Source organism: Petromyzon marinus, chromosome 47 (genome assembly GCF_048934315.1).
Source record: "Petromyzon marinus isolate PM22_M1 ecotype Great Lakes invasive population chromosome 47, UKy_Petmar_22M1.pri1.0, whole genome shotgun sequence".
NCBI lineage: Eukaryota > Metazoa > Chordata > Hyperoartia > Petromyzontiformes > Petromyzontidae > Petromyzon > Petromyzon marinus.
This window is the reverse complement of record NC_133713.1, coordinates 3,264,269-3,284,119: the sequence shown is the minus strand read 5'-3', so window position 1 is coordinate 3,284,119 and position 19,851 is coordinate 3,264,269. Positions and strand designations below refer to the sequence as shown.

Here is a 19,851-nt window from a genome sequence, read left to right as displayed (position 1 = left end):
GCAATACGCACAGCGACTTTATCAATATGCAAGGACGACATGAGATTTAATGCGTCTGTTTGATATCTTCCCTCCCTATTCGCTTCTACTAGCCAGAGAAGTGTGTCTCGTGCTGTCGGTCCTTGCCAGCCCCGTGCACCCCCCCCTCCCCGAGCCCCTGTAACCTTCGTGCCTTAAAGTCATGAGCCATCCATTCAGAGCCCAGCTTGACATTTCGCAAGAAAATGTTTATCGACCGTGACTTCCTAATTGTTAAGTGGCCCTACCGGAATTATTGTGGCATTTGAGGCAGGCGGCAAGACGTGGCGACAGCAGTCCCGGTGTTGGCCAGGAAGGAGACTGCTGCCACCAATCAAGGGGATCGTGAGATGGAGCTCAGATTCGCAAACTCCCCAAGCAGGTGACGCGTAAAAGGCAATTCCCAGTGGCCGATGCTTGTGGGTTTGAGTCGGCCGTTGGAGTGGAATGAGCAAGCGGTGACTTCTCAGGTGCTGTTGGTGCAGCCCACCCAGTTCTGTGGTTTCAGAAATGTTTGTCTAAATCGCACGCTCTTTGGAATTAGCGGAAGCCGAGTCAAAAGTTTTGAAAGCGAGATGCAGTTCTTTAAGGTGTGTTCGGGTGCCCATTCTGTTCTCTGAATGGCGACAGTGCCGACGGTTGCGATCTGGGCTGGACTGTGACAAAAATGCAATCTCATTCTCGAAACTTTTAACTCCCCATGTGTGGGTTACTGGCGAGTCACGTTATCAAAGTCCAAAGAGATTGGACGTCGTTTTAGTCTTGTCGCCGATTCCCTGAAGTTTTTTTTTATATATCAACTTCGGAAACGTTTCCCCTTTGCTCCACGTGGCAGCGGTGAGCATCGTCACTTGGATTCCCCCTTCCCATCCCCCCCGAGATGCAGTGAGACGTCACGGGTCACCAAGCCGGCCAACCACGCCAATCGGTTGCGTTGTCAATTGCGTTTCGCACCGCGGTCTCAAGCTCACGGGGTGGGGGGGGGTCGTTTCAAAAACAGCGTCGAGGCGAGGCTGCTCTCAGTGAGCACCATCCATTTATGGCCGCCTTGGCTACTCACAGGAAATGTTTTCATGCCCAAAGTTCGAGTCTCTAGCTGCGTGGTTTCCGTGATAAGGTGATGCGATGCAAATTCCTGGAACCACCGTTTAATGTTTGTGTACAGAGAATAGGCCATCCTACATTGTGATACCTTGCCATGCAAGCATTGTCAAGGCGATGATGTGACGGCTACGTTATGACCGGTTGCTTCATGTGCTGTGCTCATCCGGGAGTTGGAATTTAAGGGACATTTACGAGTAACAAACCTTAACCTGCTCCTGCCACACAGCTCGACAACCCTCAATTGCCTTCAGCACAGCTGCTTATCATTTTTCTAAATGAAATCTTCTAAAGCTACGTGTGCAGATGTCCTTCCTTCCCCCCCCCGTCCCCCCGTGTGCAAACTTTATCAAGAATTTGACCATCACAAATCTTGTTTGTATAATATTACAATGAGAATTTGAGCAGAGTTGGGGGGGGGGTTAAAAATAGTTCTGTTTAGTTTAAATTGTCATCTTATTTGAAACCGTTTTGCGAGTGCTTTTGCAGATGATGGCATTTGTTTGAAGGGTGTTAAATGTTCAATTACATGATGTAGGGTACATTGGATTGAAATAAACATATTTCCTAAATGCCGCCTGACATTGTCCCCCCCCCTCCGAGTTTATTGTAGTTTGTATTTAATTAGGAAGTGGCTCATGTAATTGGTGCTCTATACCACTCTTCCTCGATGAAGACGTTGACACGAGGACAAGATAAAAACAAATGTTACGGCTAATTGTAACCACGCTGAAACCACTTAAATTTTTTGGCCGCAAGTGTAATGTAAAACTTTTAATTTTTCGATCGATTTTGACTTCACAGGACATCCTTTTAAGTTGTAACCAAACATGTTTAGACAGTTGCACAATTGTACCAAATCTAGGTATTAGCAATCACAATTTTAGTTTTTTTAAAGAATATTACAAGCCCAATATTTGGCAAATTTTACATCTGCAAATATGCATTACAGTGGGGGGGGGGGGGGGGTGTGTAATAGAATAAAAGTCCACCTCGCCAAAAAACGGAGCAGATCGACAAACTGCAGTAAACAGCGATGCAGAAGCCCCATACACACATGCCGATAGACCGATTTCGTGTGTATGCAGACAAGCCCTGCCCACATTTGCGCGAGACAGCCGATGTGGTGTTGGGGGGGTAACATCAGCACTCACTAAATCAACGTTCGTGCAGGAAACGTCACACTTGCGCACCCAAATACACTTCATAACAGGAGTCCAGTTATGCTATACCGTATGAAAAGACGGACTTGTAGCCATTTGATTATTTTACTGACAAAAACCTTTATAGCTTGAGCCACAGCATTAAACTTTTTATCATTGCAGATTCAACAAAATCTCAGGGTAATTCATGGTTAGAAACCTTGACATACTGCACATCTTTCCCAAAACAATCTTGACACAAATGAGGGTTGTCAATTCACCTTTATTTTAATGTCAATTAAAAACGTTCACTTTACTATTTCCATACAATTATAAGGTCTGAAGTTTATAATTTGAAATATGTACACCAAGATTATTTCCAACGGAAAATTCAAACTACAAATGACCACACAATGCACTTAATTTTTTATGATAAAAGCCAAGGCTTTCACACCGAAAAGTGAGTTTGAGCAAACGCCTCGGCTGAAGTCACAACTACATTAAATACTGCTCTTTTTTAAGTCTAGCTAAACACTGCACAGTACACAACGCTCGGGTGATGGCAGTATACGAGTGAACACGACTTTCGCTCCTGTATGCCAGTAGGCAAACTTCGCCAGGCAGGTAAACCTGGGCAAAGTCACCGTGCCACCTTGCAGGAACACTGCCCCCCCCCCCCTTGCACACAGCAATACAATCTTCGCACTTTAATTAGTTTCCAACTCCTTCCACCACTTGCATACACAAGCAGATTTGGACTTGCCCACAGCCATTTTCGAACTCCCCACCCCCCGAAGCGGCGAATGAAATGTTGTGAAAGTCCTGCAGCGCACCACCGACCACTACAGTACCATCCAGCAGCTGTACCCCAATGCAGGCAGTGAAAACACGCACGCACATTTTAAAAAAAAATCCGCAAACACCTGGGTGCACTGGAAAGCAATGTTATTTGAATGCATGTAGTTAAACTTTGACCTATCTACGTGACCTTACCGAAAAGAACCAGAGAGAATAGCAAGAGTACATTTAAAAACGGTTACAAAAATGTACCGCGGGATAATTGGTCACGAGGCAACGGAGTTCATCAATTTAACATCGCTGCATCACCAATTTGTATTTATTACAAGTTTCAACTGCATGGACCTACAATGCAACCATCTCCTTAAAGTCAAGAAACCTTTTGGAATAGTTTAGATTAAGAAAAACGGGGACAATAAACACGAGTGTCGTGCAAGCCGGCTTGGCAGCAGAAATGTCAGGTCCCAGAGACTGTGCGCGCTGCAGTGCACGCGCACACCGGGAAATACATCGCACATTGATGCAAAGTTCTCCCTCCTGTCGGGTGTCTTTGTTTTACACTCAATCGACTGCTAGTTAGTACTCGCCCAGGCCAAAACACTTTGCAATACAGTGCATGAAACACGCGAGTTAAATATCGTGTCGTTCTCATAAATCACATAACTTACTCGCAGACCTTACCTCAGAAGGCATGAAGGCGATAAATAATATATTAACCTTGATGATTGTAACAGCCGAGTGTGATCCTTGGTTAAGCTTAAATTTTTAAATGCGATTGTTTCCAAATAAACTTTGGTTATCAACTTTCATTTTTTTTAAACAATAAATAAAAGGAGAAAAAAATATTTTTTTCTACAGCGCCAAGTCCAAATTTGTACATTTTAATGTGCTCAGGATGTCAAACTTAATATTAATTTGCAAAAGTTTACTCAAAAAAAGGCTACTGCTGAAACTTAAGTTATGTCGGACACACCAATAATGAATGTCACATCGATCTCATGTGCACTTACTAAAACACAAGTTAAAACTGTGCCAGATACAATTTAAGTTGCATATAATAAGGTTGTATGTAAACAGGATTCAATTAATAGTACCAGTGCTTCTTAACATGCAGGGCTGGTTTTAGTTAGGCTCTTATTTAATCATAAATAAATTTAAAACGAAAACATTACATTAATGGATTTTTAAATATACTTATGAAACCTAGTGATGCGATTGTTAAACACTTTACTATAATGTAATATAAATCACAATATATACAAGAAACACAAGTCAAGGACGTGTAAGAGTAAACCATTAATGCAACTTAAATGTTCCTCGTGTTATTTTTATTGACAATTCCTGGCAGGAGACTTGGCAAAGATGCATTGCGTGCAATGTGCTCCTGGCAAGAGGCCAGGGTCACATGCTGCTAAGTGGCACCGGTTTTTCCTTTGCAGTTTTACTGGCATCATTAGTAAATCGCACATTCCTCATGAAACACCACCACGATGAGATTGAAAACAGTTTGACATTTCAGACTGCGCCATTTGACGGCAAAAGGTCATATGTAGATTAAAACGCTTCTCCATTAATAGAGGACTTATTGTATGGTACAACTGGGAATATGTTGAGCAACAATGGGCTACATCTGATCTGAGTGCAAACCACAGCCCTGTGAATGAACAGGGCACGTAAAGTCCAAAATTTCAAATTGATCCCAACTCACCACATAAACACAACGACACCTGTTAACAGTTTCCATTTTTACATCTTTATAGAGTTGGCCCCATGCTACCTGTTATTATGTTCCAAACTAAATGCACAAAGCCTTCCACATTGGCCCCATAAGAAGCCATGATGGTAAGGGTACGAGAGACCCTAACGCTTCAGTTAAATGTCCACACAAACAGCAGTCGGAGCAGAGGTAGCTACCATACGTGGTCACAAGCAATACGCATCAGCATCCATCAGTGGAACAGTGGCAAATGGGGAAGGAAAGTGTGGGGGTGGTGGGAGGTTTTTACTCATGCTTCAGCGCGCAGGTTTGCACACAACTATGACAACAAACATCAGCAACAGCAACTAAACGTTATGGCCAGTGGAGTGGACAGCATAAGCTGCAGGACAGCATGCACCTCGTTAGTTTTCAATCTTGATCTTGAACGTGACGCGACCCAGAAATTTATCACGGTCATCTATAACCTTCACATTGCGGGCAATGACCTTGCACTCCACGGTCACCTCCATTTGCTTGGTCAAGTTAAGGAATCTCACAGCGACGAGGGGCTGTGTGTACATGGGCTGCACCACAAAAAAAGTACACACAAAAATTACTCTGCACCCAAATATCCTTATTACATACATCAACCTCTCCAAGATAAAACAATAACGAAAAACTTCACATCATTAAAATCAAACAAAGGTGTCCAAAGTACTTACATCCAATTTCTTTCCATAGTAAGGGAAGTACATTTGATCCATTGTTCCACCATTCGGGAAGTACTCCAGTTCTCCAAGATTACCACTCTCTTTCTGAAAGGTGAATTCACAAGCATTTACTTAAAAATACAACATCAAGCAAAATAGCCCAAGAATGAAATGTAAAATACCAAGCTGCCCTTCTCATACCATGATAAGCAACTTTGCAATTTCCCACAGTACTAAGGCACAGATTAGGAAATTGTAAGTCACTGGGCACAATTACATTCTGTCGCTTTAGCACCTTCTGTACTGTAATGTACGGTTATTCTGGGCTACACATAAAAGTTAACCATTGGCTATAGACACTAAGATGCAACTGGGTACATACGATTCTCAGGAAGTGACTAAAAACCAACAGATAAATTTTGATTTAAAGCTTTCGTGACTGCAGTAATTCATATTCTTAGCTCTTTCGGTAAAGTCACGTTGAAGGGAAACAATAAAATATATAGTTTTATATATATTTTATTATTTTATTGTTTCCCTTCAACGTGACTTTACCGAAAGAGCTAAGAATATGAACCAACAGATAGCAAAAGCTAAACAATGTTTTATTTATAAGAAGTTTTTTTGTGTTAGATCGCGTAAATGTGTCGTTAAACTCTCCACCACCCGACACAGCCAACTAGTAAGGGTCGTCACGTAAACAGAACGTGCCAATTCGTCACGAGTACAGCACACCGGTGTATTGGAAAACCAAGCCACAACATTTACAATCCGTGTACGACGTTTCGCCAGTAATTACAACTAGCTTCATCAGCCGACAGCCAGATTTGTGGAGAAGTCTTCACTGTTTCGTTCTTTATATGGAAGTGTAGATGTGAGATGACCACATTCGGGTCACCACATGTGGGGGGGGATTAAGGAGTCAACGTACATGATGCGAGCCCATTGATCTTGGCCTTCCTGTCCATGGTGTGTATTAAAAATAGCCGTACAGAACGGTAACCACATCTATGCCTCTATATACAAGGAACGAAACAGGTGGACTTCTCCACAAATCTGGCTGTCGCCTGATGAAGCTACAGTAAAACCTTGGATTGCGAGTAACTAGGTCTGCGAGTGTTTTGCAAGACCAGCAAAAATTTGATAAATATTAATTTGATAAACGAGGGTCTTGCAATACAAGTAGTGTACGTATACGCTTTGTCTGCCGAGCGTCACGTGATCACAACTGATATACGAGTGCTTTGGATTACAAACACGTTTCATGGAACGAATTATGCTCGCAAACCAAGGTTTTACTGTAGTTGCAATTACTGGTGAAACGTCGTACTCAGATTGTAAATGTTGTGGCTTGGCTCTCCAACACACCGGAGTGCTGTACTCGTGACGAATTGGCCACGTTCTGTTTACTTGACAACCCTTACTAGTTGGCCGTGTCGGGTGGTGGTGGGTTTAACGACACATTTATATATTTACGCGATCTAACCCAAAAAAACCTCTAATGGATATTGGTCACAAAAGCCTACGTGTTAAAAATGTATTTATCAATGTAAACAACAACTGTGCCTTGATACCCATTGAAAATGTGCTGATTCAAGTGCTTTAGAATTGCTCTAAAATGTTTAAATTAATGCCACCTTACTAGAGGCTTAACATTATGCACTGTTCAATGGCCGTTGAGCATTATACAACTACCGTTATTAAATGTGGTTGTTGTGGGAAACGCGGCTCACCATTTTTTCCTCAAAGAAAAAAACCTATTCAGGATTAGAGGCCAATGGGTGCAATTGTAACCGTCTGAAAAAGGCACCGGAGCCAATGAAAAACAATAAAGCAACTGGTGGCACTATGCTCATTCCACGCAGCCAAAATAATTGCATTGCACGTTCTTGCAGGGCAAGCAGAGCTGGTGGCAATGCAGACACCTTACCAGTGGTTAGTTAAAGTCCGCTAAAGTGTTGCACACTTAGAAGAGAAAGGTAGAGTAGAAGGGGGAAGACAACAAGTGAACACCACATCTCACAAAGCACGCACCACAGCGCACATCCGCACCTCCAACAGGAATATTACCGGGCAAATGATTTGTGTGGCCACTGCATTTTTGCTGCCATTGGAACTACGTGTTCCAGACAAGTATTTATTATTCAAACCCTTTAATTCATTACACAGAAACTTTGCATGTGTGTAGTTTAAACATTGAAGATTTTCATCTGTTTAAAAAAAAAAAAAAGAATCGGTGAATGCAGAATGTGATAATCGTACAGCTCAATGAAAAATTTGTAAATTGTTACATCGAAATATCTAAAACTCAAATAATTTGCCCATAATATTTGCATGCAACATTAACGTGGGTGTATGTCATCGTGGCCACAAACCTTGCTTGAGCACATGACTTTGGGGGCTTCCTTAACCGTGCCGGGCTTGAATCCAATTATCTACCAGAAAAACTCTGCATTAGCTCAGCCATGGGGGAACAATTTAAACATGCAAAATAAGGGAACGTATTAAACTTTAGTTCAAACTTTTATTTCACCCTCCTATGGAAAATATTTATTGTTTAATCTTTTCCCCAAAAATTTACGTAATTGTGCCATCCGGGATTGCCACAAAATAAAATATCCAATTGGATCTCAAAAAGCAGTCCAACCTTTCGCATTAACAGAATGGCCCATGAAAGCAGAGATCACCAAGCCACCAGCAAAATACCTTGAAGTGACTTCTGGTCACCACTGTAATGATATTTCATGCTAGTCAAATCAAAATTGTATAATTCTCATTGGTGGAATTTAGCTGAATTAATAGCAGAATAACATTGTGATCAATGGCGGAGCCAGGATTTTCAGGTAGAGGGGGGGCAACCCCTCCAGCAATGAAAAATGATAGGAGTTGTTAGTAAGGACCTTGCTTTTTATTCAGAGGCGTGTGCGGCGATGGCGCAGCCATCGATCGAGCGTCGAATTCGAACCGCGTGTGATCGGCATCGCGCTCGCTGAAGGTGCTGATGCCTTCAGGGAAGTCGTGTACTGTATACGCAACTGCGCACAATTCTGCGAGTCACTTATAACTGCTTTGCCGTTACTTATTGACAATTATGGATTTAGACTATTGTCCTATCATCTCAGAGTCCCTGGCACATAATAATATGCTACAGTGGCAGAGGGTGTTGCAAAATGCCTTTTTTTAACTAATAAACCCCAATGATCCGATCGAAATTAGGGATTTCGATCGGATCATTGGGGGGGCACGTCCCACCCCCCCCCCACCCCCCCCAACTGGCTCCACCAGTGATTGCGATGGTTATTTTGTGCAACCATTATTAATTCGGCTGAGGTCATCAAACCACTACACTTGAGAACCAGTTTTAATCAGAGACCGCCATATCCATTTTTAACCCACAGTCTCAGCAGTGCCAGCTCAGTGCTCTTAACCTCCGAGCTGCTTCTTCGGCCTGGCCCCCTGGATTCAAAAGCAGCCTTATTTTTGATCAAGGAGGTTACACGTCCTGGTGGTGCAACAAGCGCCGAGGAGGAGCTTGCTCATACCCGATTCAGCTTTATGAAAACGCATGGCGTTTGGTTGGTGTAGCCGTAGTCAGGACTGGCACACTCTCCAAAGTCGGATCGGTTGAAGCGACACGCAGGCCACACGTTATCCTCGTTCGGTGGGCCCTTCTGGTTGTCTCTGTACTTCCCCGCTTCACACAGCGCCTTATTGGTCTGATTGACCTCATTGTAGGCTGCAAATACAAACGAGCACGTTGTCATCACGCCAGTCATTCAAGAGACCCCCACTACCTGGCTTAAAAAAAAAAACCACATTGCTCATCAATATTAAATTACATCAAAGAGCACGCGAGACACTTATCGGTAATGCCCTCATTCTTTGCACTCCACAAGAATATTTACCAGTGCACACTGTATATGGTTGTTTACAAAATACACAAGCCAATACTGTGAGAGATGTCCTTACTCATTTACGGTTACGTGTTACTTCAATACCTATTGTATTTATTTGCAGGAACTAAAAATTACATGACGTTGTTTGATTCATGTCTATCTAAATCTACAGGATTCAGGAAAGGTAATCAAATAACGAATTACAAATTCAGATACATTTGAAATACTTTCCTCACCTTCAAAAAATGTATTCAGATGTTCGATTATGTCGCTGTGTGTGTTCCGATTTATGTACAACTCCAATGCCTTATTCATCTTTGGTCGCATTACAACTCCTAAGGTGCAAAGCAAACAAAAAAACACCAAGTTTCATTAACAATTCAAAGCAACCGTTAAGATAAATACGTAATGAATACTTAAATAATTCACCAACAATGTTCATCATTTATAATGTAATAGGAAGTAGTAATTGGAGGTACAGGCACTCGCACCACACCATGGGCCGAGGTGACACACACAAATAAGTGTACAGTCTATGGTTACCTGGGCTGGACACTCGATCCTGGTACTTGGGGTTTTTGTCATCAACAGTCTGCAGCATCACCCACATCGTGAACACAAACAGAGAGGCCAAGAAAGCGTAGAACACCGTGTAGAACAGAAGAATCATCCCTGCAAATACAATCGTCACAAATTGGTGAAAAATCTCCCAGAATCCACAAACAAAGTTCCGTACGAAATCAAAGTATTAAGTGGAGCAATGTGAAAGCGATTTTTTTTATATATAGGTAGATCATTCGGCACAAATTTTATGATCATCATGGTGTCAAGCATAACACGGGCAAAGGGATGTGTGGAAGCGTAGATTACAGTGGCAGTTTCTTATCAAGAAATTAGCAAACCTATTTACGTACTAAGATTGCAAATGTTGTGGATTTGCTCTCCAACACACTGGTGTGCTGTACAAGTAATGACTTGGCATGTTCTGTTTACATGAAAACATTTACTAATTGGTTGTCGGGTGGTGGCGGGTTTAACCAAATTTAGATTTACGCAATATAACCCCCAAAAAAACCTGTATTATTTTACCTATTTGTGTAATTGGTTGGGCAGGATTTATGGGAAAATTAACATGGACGTGAGTTTAGGATTTGGTCTCGGGATAAACGCATTAGGTCATTCAAGGACTGGTAAAAAAAATTGTAAATACTGGTTATATTCTAACACTGCAGAATTAATGTAAAAGCTACACAATTAATAGACCAACATTAACGATCGACAAAAAAATTGCAATAGAGTAATGTGCAATGAAAGTCATTAAACAGAGGCAATGTTTCACAATTATGAGCACCATTAAATGTGGATTCCTAACAGAAAGCTTAAATAGAAAAAAGTACAAACAGGTCTTCCAAGTCACACGTGGCAATTACTGCAATGAAAATGCTGAACTCTACAGTGTCACAGAGATAAAACTTTGTTTAAAATTTCCACAATAATTTTTTTTTAAAGGTGAAAGCCAGTGCTGTATTGTGATAATGTAGGGTGAAATACAATGAGAAAGCATACAAAAGGTGTACTAATCAACTTGCGTTATGTATTTTTGGTAACGGCCTCAAAATAATAACATTTTACGGCTCCTGTATGAAACATAAGGCACCTAAACCAAACCACTTTTAGAATTAAATATATATTTTTTACAACCACGAGCTAGTCATAGCTCGTACAATAAACAACCGGAAATTCCATTCTATTTCAAAATACAGATGGGACTAAATCACTTATAATCCAGATTATAGCTCGTCTAACGCTGAAAATTGTCATTATATCCAATCACTGCATTTACACTGTACTACAAGATAATCAAATTATAAAAGATTATCAATTTTCTCAGTCAACAAAAAGTATAATACTTGAACAATCACTTGTATGAGAAAATACCAAATATTTTTAAACTACAGGCTTCTAAGTGTTTTAAGACTTTGAATTTTCAAGCGCCACATTTTTACACTAATTACAGACCTCTGAAATCTTACGTATATAATGACTCTCCTTTAACCAGAATGGAGGTGAGATTTTGCTTCTCTAAACCACAAGGCATCCCAACCGGAGCAGAATATTAGTGGGGGAGGGGGGATTGAATATGCACCAGAACTGCACCCCCTTCAACAGTTTTTAGCACAAATATCCCCATTGCTCCAAACCTACATAGCCAGAGTATTTTTCGATCCAAAGTTTGACACTTCAACAGCATCTGTTCAGAAACAAACCACGTGGCCAACCAAAACAGCGGTTGGGCATTCTTTTCTGGTTAGGATAGAGCGTTCTCGCATGTCAAATGGCATTCATCACTTTCACAATACGCAATTGGGAAATCTGCCAAACCTTGGAAAATGAGGTAAACCAGTATGCCATTGGTACATGTTATACACCGCCTGTCATTGACAGTACCGTGGTGCAACCAAATTCCAACCTTACCACAGTTTAGCAATAAATCACTGTTACCAATATAAATATGCCTGACAATCCATATTTGTTGGATGAGACCTCCCCACATGATGGATATTTTATCTACGCTTGACCACATTGAACAGTGAGAATTAAAGATGGGCATCACAGACGTGGGAGCATACAAGAACGGTACAACAATGGATTTTGCTGCACTGCACTTTGATGCCCACCAATTAGCCCCACAAAATATTACAACCTGCTGTGGTTGCTGGACCCAAGCACTGTGCAGGCTCAAAACCGGCTGAGCTTCCGAGATCTGACAGGACCAGGCACGTTGGAGGTAATTTGATCATAGGCAGTTAACTAAAAAGATGAATGGTCTCCCACGGAGTGGCTAACCGTTCTGGCCAACATTATGCCAGCAAATCTGTCGGGATGCCGCAACATTAAACCAATGAGAACAATCCGAGGATGCATGGAACTCCCGCTACACCAAGAACTGCTCGACCCTCTATGAACATGTCCGAGAGCCAAGAAAGCAATGTACGTATTGTATGCTGAACTTCTTTCGCACCGTACGTAGCCAACCGTGCTCATCCGAGATGCGGGGGAAGAGCTAAACACAAAAAAGTGTTGTAAAGAAATGAGTTTTTAATCTAGGATTTAAAAGTGCATAGCTCCAGTGGCTTCCTAATATCGGAAGGAACAGCGTTCCAGACGGCCGTAGAAGCGCATCTGAAAGCACGCAATGCTGGGATGACGCGGGGTCCCCACTGAAGAGTGCTGGCCAGCAACACTATTGAGAGTTCTGTCGAGGTTCCTAATAAAAGCCTCACACCGAAGACCCCACTACCGCGCCGCATAACTTTGATGATCTTTCAATAAAACTGTGGTGCTTCCTCCATCAACCGCATCAGAATAGCAACTAGTCGTTGCACACACCTCTTTCACAAGTGGAAAAATTTAATAGGACCCCACCGTGTGACTGTGGCCACCCGAACCAAACAATGCATCGTATCGCAAATAACTGCATTCTACCCGCGCTCTCCAGCGGACTGGGCCAGTATTCATCGCGCAACTCCCAAAACTATCACATGGCTCACAAACTTAAACCTGGACGTATGATGATGAGAGCCATCAAATTTCGATTTAAAGCTTTCGTGACTGCAGGGATTCATCTTCTTGGTTCTTTCAGTAAAGTCACGTAGAATGGAAATAACATATTAATAAAACATAATAAAATAAAATTCTCACGACGTTTCGGCCACAACACAAGTAGCCTTATTCTTAGTTCTTTCGGTAAAGTCACGTTGAAGAGAAACAATAAAATATATATAAAACAATAAAAATTCTCACGACGTTTCGACCATAACACAAACGGTCGTCATCATAACACAAACGGTCGTCATCAGGTGACGACCATTTGTGTTATGGTCGAAACATCGTGAGAATTTTTATTGTTATATATATTATTATTATTTTATTGTTTCCCTTCAACGTGACTTTACCGAAAGAACTAAGAATATGAATTACTGCAGTCACGAAAGCTTTAAATCAACAAGTAGCCTTCCTCAGGTGAAGAAACAGAACTGTCGGGGAGACAGCGCTTCAATGAACACTGCTAAGCTTGGCAGCGTCTTTTAAGCTGTAACGCAACATAGGACAAAGCAGCGCAGCGTGCTGTTTCTCTCTCTCCCCCCTCCTCCGTTCCAAGCATAGATGGACTCGTCCGTCTGAACAAAGCTCGTCGCTTTCCGTGGTGCTAACGTTGAAAAGAAACCGCCACTTTTTTCGACATAGAATTGTAATGTATAACGACTTATTGTTAGTAGCTCAGCTGATGGAGAGTATATTGAGTTTATTGATAACATTGATGTAGTTTATATTTTAGTTTATTATCAGTTTACTATATGGTATTCATTATATAGTGTAGTGTATACCCAGTTACTTTATGTTAATAGCTCAACTTATTGTTGAATAATATATTGAGTACATTTATTATATTGATGTAGTTTATACTTAGTTCTTTCACATCGGTTTATTGTATGATAGTTGGGTAGTTGCAGTTCTTTAGCGTCAATATACTAAATGCCTCTGTTGATATGTAATTAGCTACTTCCGTGACCAGTTACATGCTAATCCCTCACACTAACATTATGCTAATCTCCCAGTTACATGCTAATTTCTGACTTTAACATCCTGCTAATCCAACACATTAACACAGCTACTTCAACGCTAAATTCTTCTGTTGATTATGTAAACTCCTTTGTCAAGGCGCTCTGCTCCTCCCACCCAGCTTAAAAGACGCTGCCAAGCTTAGCAGTGTTGATTGAAGCGCTGTCTCCCCGACAGTTCTGTTTCTTCACCTGAGGAAGGCTTCTTGTGTTGTGGCCGAAACGGCGTGAGAATTTTATTTTATTATGTTTTCTTTCTATTATTTTATTTCCATTCTACGTGACTTCACCGAAAGAACCAAGAGTAAAATCAAATTACATTATGAACCAAAGCGTTAACTTTTATAACGGCTATCGCGTTACGAAAATAATTTTCGTGTAACTACCATTTTGAAATGAGCGTTGAACGTAGACACATGAGGCCCCCCCCCTAGAGGGCACTGTGATGCCAAATTCCACACGTGTGATTTTACGGCAAGATTACCTTCACTGTCCATGGCCTGTAACCTCATAAACAAAGCACACCATGCCAATAATATTGCTGGTTGCGTTCCTGAATATTGAAATGAAATCCGGAGTTAATCTGGCCAACATTTAAGCGTTTATTTGAAATGCACTAAAAAAAGGGGGCACTATCGTGCCAATTTCACTGTGGCCAACGCGCATGTTTAAACATTAACGAAAGCAGACCTATTATCGTCGGTGAACACGAACACCGTGGATCCGAGTAACAACAGGAATCGCACAATGTTAAACAGCAAATTTTAAAATTACTTAAAGACATAATAATCGGTGGGTTCATCACAGTGGCTTAATTAGCCTTCTTTAGGCATTACCCATTGTGGGCGAATCGGGGTTCATTTTCGACGCGATGGGGACCACGCTTAACCTCGGCCCACTTGTGTCCCGGGGACTGTCCCGGGGACTGGCAAAGCATTTAACTTGACCTCGGAAGGGCCAAACGACGCACCGAAGGATCGCGCCACAGAGGTGTCGTGACAAGGAGGGAGGGCCCCCTCCGAGGGCGAAGATGACGCATGAAAAGGCGACGCCAAGAGACGTGTGGCACACAGCCGCTCTCCTCACGCACTGCCATATAAACCTTACACACACACACGAAGGGCTTCTTCGTCTGAATGGGCTCATCTGGTTTTAAAATGAAAGCCTGATTATCACGGACACGTGAATTAATTTTTAAAACACCAAGCATGCGTGTATCACACATTTAGATCACACACATGCACTGCACAAGACACCACATACGATTAACATACACTAACCAAATACGTAGCGCGGAAATGTGCGTAATACCAACTAGACGCACACGTGTACAGCCTATACGTGTACAGCATAGGCGTAGTGCCACACGAACGTGTATCACACCCCCATACCACACTCGCATACCACAATACAAAGATCCCCGTATAGCCTTAACAGACTGTTGGGGCAAGTGCTGTTAGCGAGCACCTATGAAGGCCACAACGGCACACGAGGGGGTGGGTGGCCAGCACCACGCCCAGCCGCCTTCGCCTCCCCAGTGGCGATGTTTTCACGCACCACACCAGGTACTCATTTGAGGCTGAATCGACCTATGGGAGGCCCAGGACCGGTTCAGAAAATCGTCACCGATGTTGGCCGTGAACGGGAATCGAACTCGGGTCGCCAGGTTCGTAGCACAGCGCACTAACCGTTAACACTGCCGCTCCCCTACACACACTCCCAAACCACAGATACACACACACACACAACAGATACAACAACCGCCATTCGCCACTAAGTGGCTGTGACGTCACCACGACGCTTGTGCCAGGCCATGTGCACCTTGAGGCCACGTGAAGTGTCGAACGTCCACTGGCAGGAAGTTACAGGGCAGACCCAAGTGCCACGGGTCGACTAAGATGACTGAGATGACTGGCTGATGCACCACCTGTGCCCCTTACTGTGTCAACCTGCTGTGCTTTAGCCACCCGGTGCTCCGCTCGTTGTTGTGAGCGTCGCTCCTCCGCCCTCCGTTGTTGTTGGAGGGCGACTGCCTCCAACTGCCCAGTAGCAGCGTCCCTCACGAGCCTCCTCCACAGAGGCCGATCTTGACACCGCTGGTACCAGTTATCGGCAAGTCCACTCAGCTCCACGTCCCCCTGTACCACATCACTCCATCTCTTCTCTAGCCCGTGCCGCGCCTGTTTAGCCCCCTCGATCCGGCCGAACAAAAGCTGTTTCGGCATGCGGTTGGGTGGGCATGCGGGCTACATGACCCAGCCAACGCAGCCTTGCCTGCCGGAGGAGCTCACCGATGGCACCTTGCCCAGATCTTTCAAAGATTTGTGAGCTCCTCACACAATCCAGCCTGGTTAAACCCAGGATGAATCGTAGGCAGGCTAGCCTAAATGTTTCTAACCGGCGAAGATGTTCCATTAGGGGGGTCCACGTTTCGCAAGCGTAGAGAAGGGAGGGAATGACCGTGGCCGAGAAGACCTGAAGGTAGCTTCCACACAGCGTTACGCAACCGATGAAAATATATTGGCGCTCGACTGATTCGGAGTGAGACCTCTGCTGTTAAACTGGAGCCGGTCATAAGCACACTGCCCAGGTATGAGAAACTCTCCACAACTGCCCCATCACCGATTGGGAGGGTGGAGTGTCCGATGGTGCAAAATACCCAGGCAGGTGCTTAGTTTTGGTGGGGCTGATGGTAAGGCCCCATCTCTTAGTGGCACGCTCCAGATCCACACACATACAACACGTGTAGCCCCTATGCATACCACACACAAACCACAGATATCCACAACACGTGTACCCCTATGCATACCACACACATACACCCCTATGCATACAACACACACACAAACCACAGATACAAACAACACGTGTACCCCTATGCATACCACAAAGACCCACCATATAGCCTTAACAGACTGTAGGGGCAAGTGCTGTTAGCGAGCACCTATGAAGGCCGGAACGGTACAGGAGGGGGTGGCCAGCACCACGCCCGACCGCCTTTGTCTCCCTAGTGGCGATGTTTACACACCGCACCAGGTACTCATTTGAGGCTGAGTCGACCTAGGGGAGGCCCGGAACCCGTTCAGATAATCGTCACTGGTGTTTGCCGTGAGCGGGAATCGAACCCGGGTCGCCAGGTTCATAGCGCAGCGCGCTAACCACTACCACACACATACACAACACGTGTACCCCTATGCATACCACACACACACACAGATACACACACGTGTACCCCCTATGCATACCACACACATACACAACACGTGTACCCCTATGCATACCACACACAAACCTTGCGCCACACCTCCGCAAAGGCGGATGCATCCGCAGACCCCCATGCAGCCATTGTGCATGGCAACTCGTTGCCTTTCGAATGGGCGACCATTCATTGCACGCAGCAGATTGTTGCTTTGTCGTGGCCGCGATCGGCCCCTTACCGGCAGCGGCAACAATATTATTCATAAAACCTTCATGAATAATATTGGTCGCGAAAGCCCCCGTGTTGTACGTGTTAAAGCAACAAGATTGTTATATCGGAGGGGACAGCACAGCAGAGGCAATGTCCCCCCCACCACCACCACCCCCCACCACCACCACCGTGCTTCTAAAGACGTCGGCGTGGCGGTGAAATGACCCTTAAGGCGATGAAGAAGCCCTCTTCCTCCTCCATCATCATCATCATCGTCGTCATCCAGTAGCGGCGTGACAGATGTAACGCGTACTGTAAATAACGCGTTACAATTGTAACGTCGCTCCATCCTCGCCCGAGCCGGCCGGCGAAGATCAACAATAAGTGATCGATCCACTTGCTCCACGAGATCACGGATTCCCCTTCCCTACAGGCATCATCCCCCCACACCCCAGACCACCCTCTCGAAAAGCCCACCGCACTCCGGGAAACTCGACAGGATTCTCATCGCTCCATCGCCTCCTCGCTCCCGTCCTCCCCCGGACGCGTTCCATTTGCGTTTGGCGAGATGTCTCAACGTATACATTTTTAAAAAAAATAACATTCGCCGGGTTAATCGACAAGATGAGAGAGAATTGACGTGCAAAAAAACAGGCGGGCAGTCCTTACCCCAGCTCCTGCCCGTGCGGCCAAGCACCTGGCCGGTGTGTGGGTTGTAGAGAAACAGCTTCCATTCCGCCATCGACTCGGCGAACGTCTTCTTCTCCTTCTCAGACGACATTTTTGGTTTATTACCTCAGAACGTCAACAACAAGCGGCAGCAGAGGGCGGGTGTCTCTTTACTTGGGTGAGGCGGACAGAGAATTAAGATTCAAACGGCTGGGGCGAGACGAACGAGGAGTGAATGACGACGGCGACGGTGGATTCTTTGTGAGAGAGAGAGAAAAACAAAAGCGCACAAGCGTCGCCCCGTCCGTTGAAAGTGCCGCGTTCTTCTTAGTCCCTTTGGCGGGAAAATAAGCCGGGGCCGTGATGGGGTGGCAGCAAGAGGCCGCTCGCGTGATTAATGAGACGGCAACGACGGCGGTGGCGGCTGCACGACGGTGAGGAGGTGGGGGGGAAGAAGAGCGAGAGGCGACAGAGCGGCGTCGGTGCGAGGAGAGAGAGGAAGGAGAGGAGAGAGAGGGAGGAGAGAGAGGGAGGAGAGAGCGCGACGCGGCCCCACGACTGGAGGGGAGAGGCGCGCGCAGGGCCCCCCCGGCTCCTTTTAAGGGCGGAACGGCCACGTGGTGTGCGGGTGACGTCACCGAGCCGGGTCACGTGCCGGGTCACGAGCAGGCGACGATTGTCCGATCCCCCGGTCGTCGGCCTCGCCTCGGTCGACTCGGCCTCGAACGAGCACCCTGGTGCGGTGTGTAGTAAACATCGCCGCTAGGGAGACAAAGGCGTCCGGGCGTGTTGTTGGGCCACCCACACCCCTCGTGTGCCTTGACGGCCTTTCTTCGGTGCTGCTCGCTAACGGCACTTGCCCCCTGCGGTGTGTTAAGGCTGGGAGGGAGTGAGTGAGTCTTTGTTGTGTGTGCGGGGACATGAATGTTCCCTTCGCAAAGCGAAAGGCGCGGGTTTCATTGAGAGAGAGGCGGCGCAAAGCTCCGCGATCGGGCGGCTCTTTTTCGAAGGACGCCGAGTCTGCTGGGTATAGGACTGAATTTGTCGGAGGCGAGGGCTTTCCACACGAGCAACATTAACACTTTAGAGACGACAGGGGAGCCCCGTGTAAACGCTGCGAGCACGGGAGAGATGATGATGTCCTCGCTGCCTGCCGCCTGCCAGAGGACCACCGCAATCAACGGGACGTTGACATTTGGTGGTGAATTCTGCGAGAATACAAAGGCATGGAGCAACCTCAACGCATCGGCAGGTGGAACGGAACACATTCGAGAAATGGTTCTAAAGTGTAAATACTCGGGGCCTTTCGTGGCCCTGTTTACCCAGAGACGGGTCAACCCTTGATCACAATAACCAGGAGAGAATTGCTGTCCAGCACCCCGCAAACTTCAGCGCGTTGAGCGGCTGATTGCGCAACTGATCGACGGATTTCCCAGAAACGTCGGGGGGCAAACAAAAAAAAGAGGACGTTCCTGCAAATCCACGTCGGTACACGGCGCAATTCTACACCATGGGGACTCGTCCGAGAGGACGCAAAGATGGAGCCATGACCCATCATCTCGCGTGCGTTAGCGAGGCTGAGTGTCGTAGTGCAGGGTCGTGAGGGTTTTTCATGGACGGCTCGGCGTTGGCATTCATCCAGCAGTGGATTAGCTCATGGCTGGTGATAATAAAAGGGGGGGCCCGTCGTGGCAGATCCTTGTATCTGGTGACGGGGAAGCGGGGAACACGTGTGGGAGTACAGTGTGAGTACAGTGCGAGCACGTGTTCGCGGGGTGGGTTTCTTC

General features: G+C 45.2%; 1 protein-coding gene across 1 annotated transcript; it reads right to left on the bottom strand.

Annotated features, from left to right (window-relative positions):
* Positions 1 to 2,524: 2,524 nt before the first annotated feature.
* LOC116952527 (sodium/potassium-transporting ATPase subunit beta-3-like) lies at positions 2,525 to 18,643 on the bottom strand. Its single transcript, XM_032971943.2, has 7 exons — positions 18,065 to 18,643; positions 9,908 to 10,036; positions 9,601 to 9,699; positions 9,011 to 9,204; positions 7,844 to 7,903; positions 5,481 to 5,573; positions 2,525 to 5,342 (listed from the first exon to the last, which is right to left on the bottom strand). The coding sequence occupies exons 1-7, from the start codon at positions 18,174 to 18,176 to the stop codon at positions 5,181 to 5,183; spliced, it is 849 nt and encodes a 282-aa protein (XP_032827834.1). The 5' UTR covers positions 18,177 to 18,643; the 3' UTR covers positions 2,525 to 5,180.
* Positions 18,644 to 19,851: the final 1,208 nt, after the last annotated feature.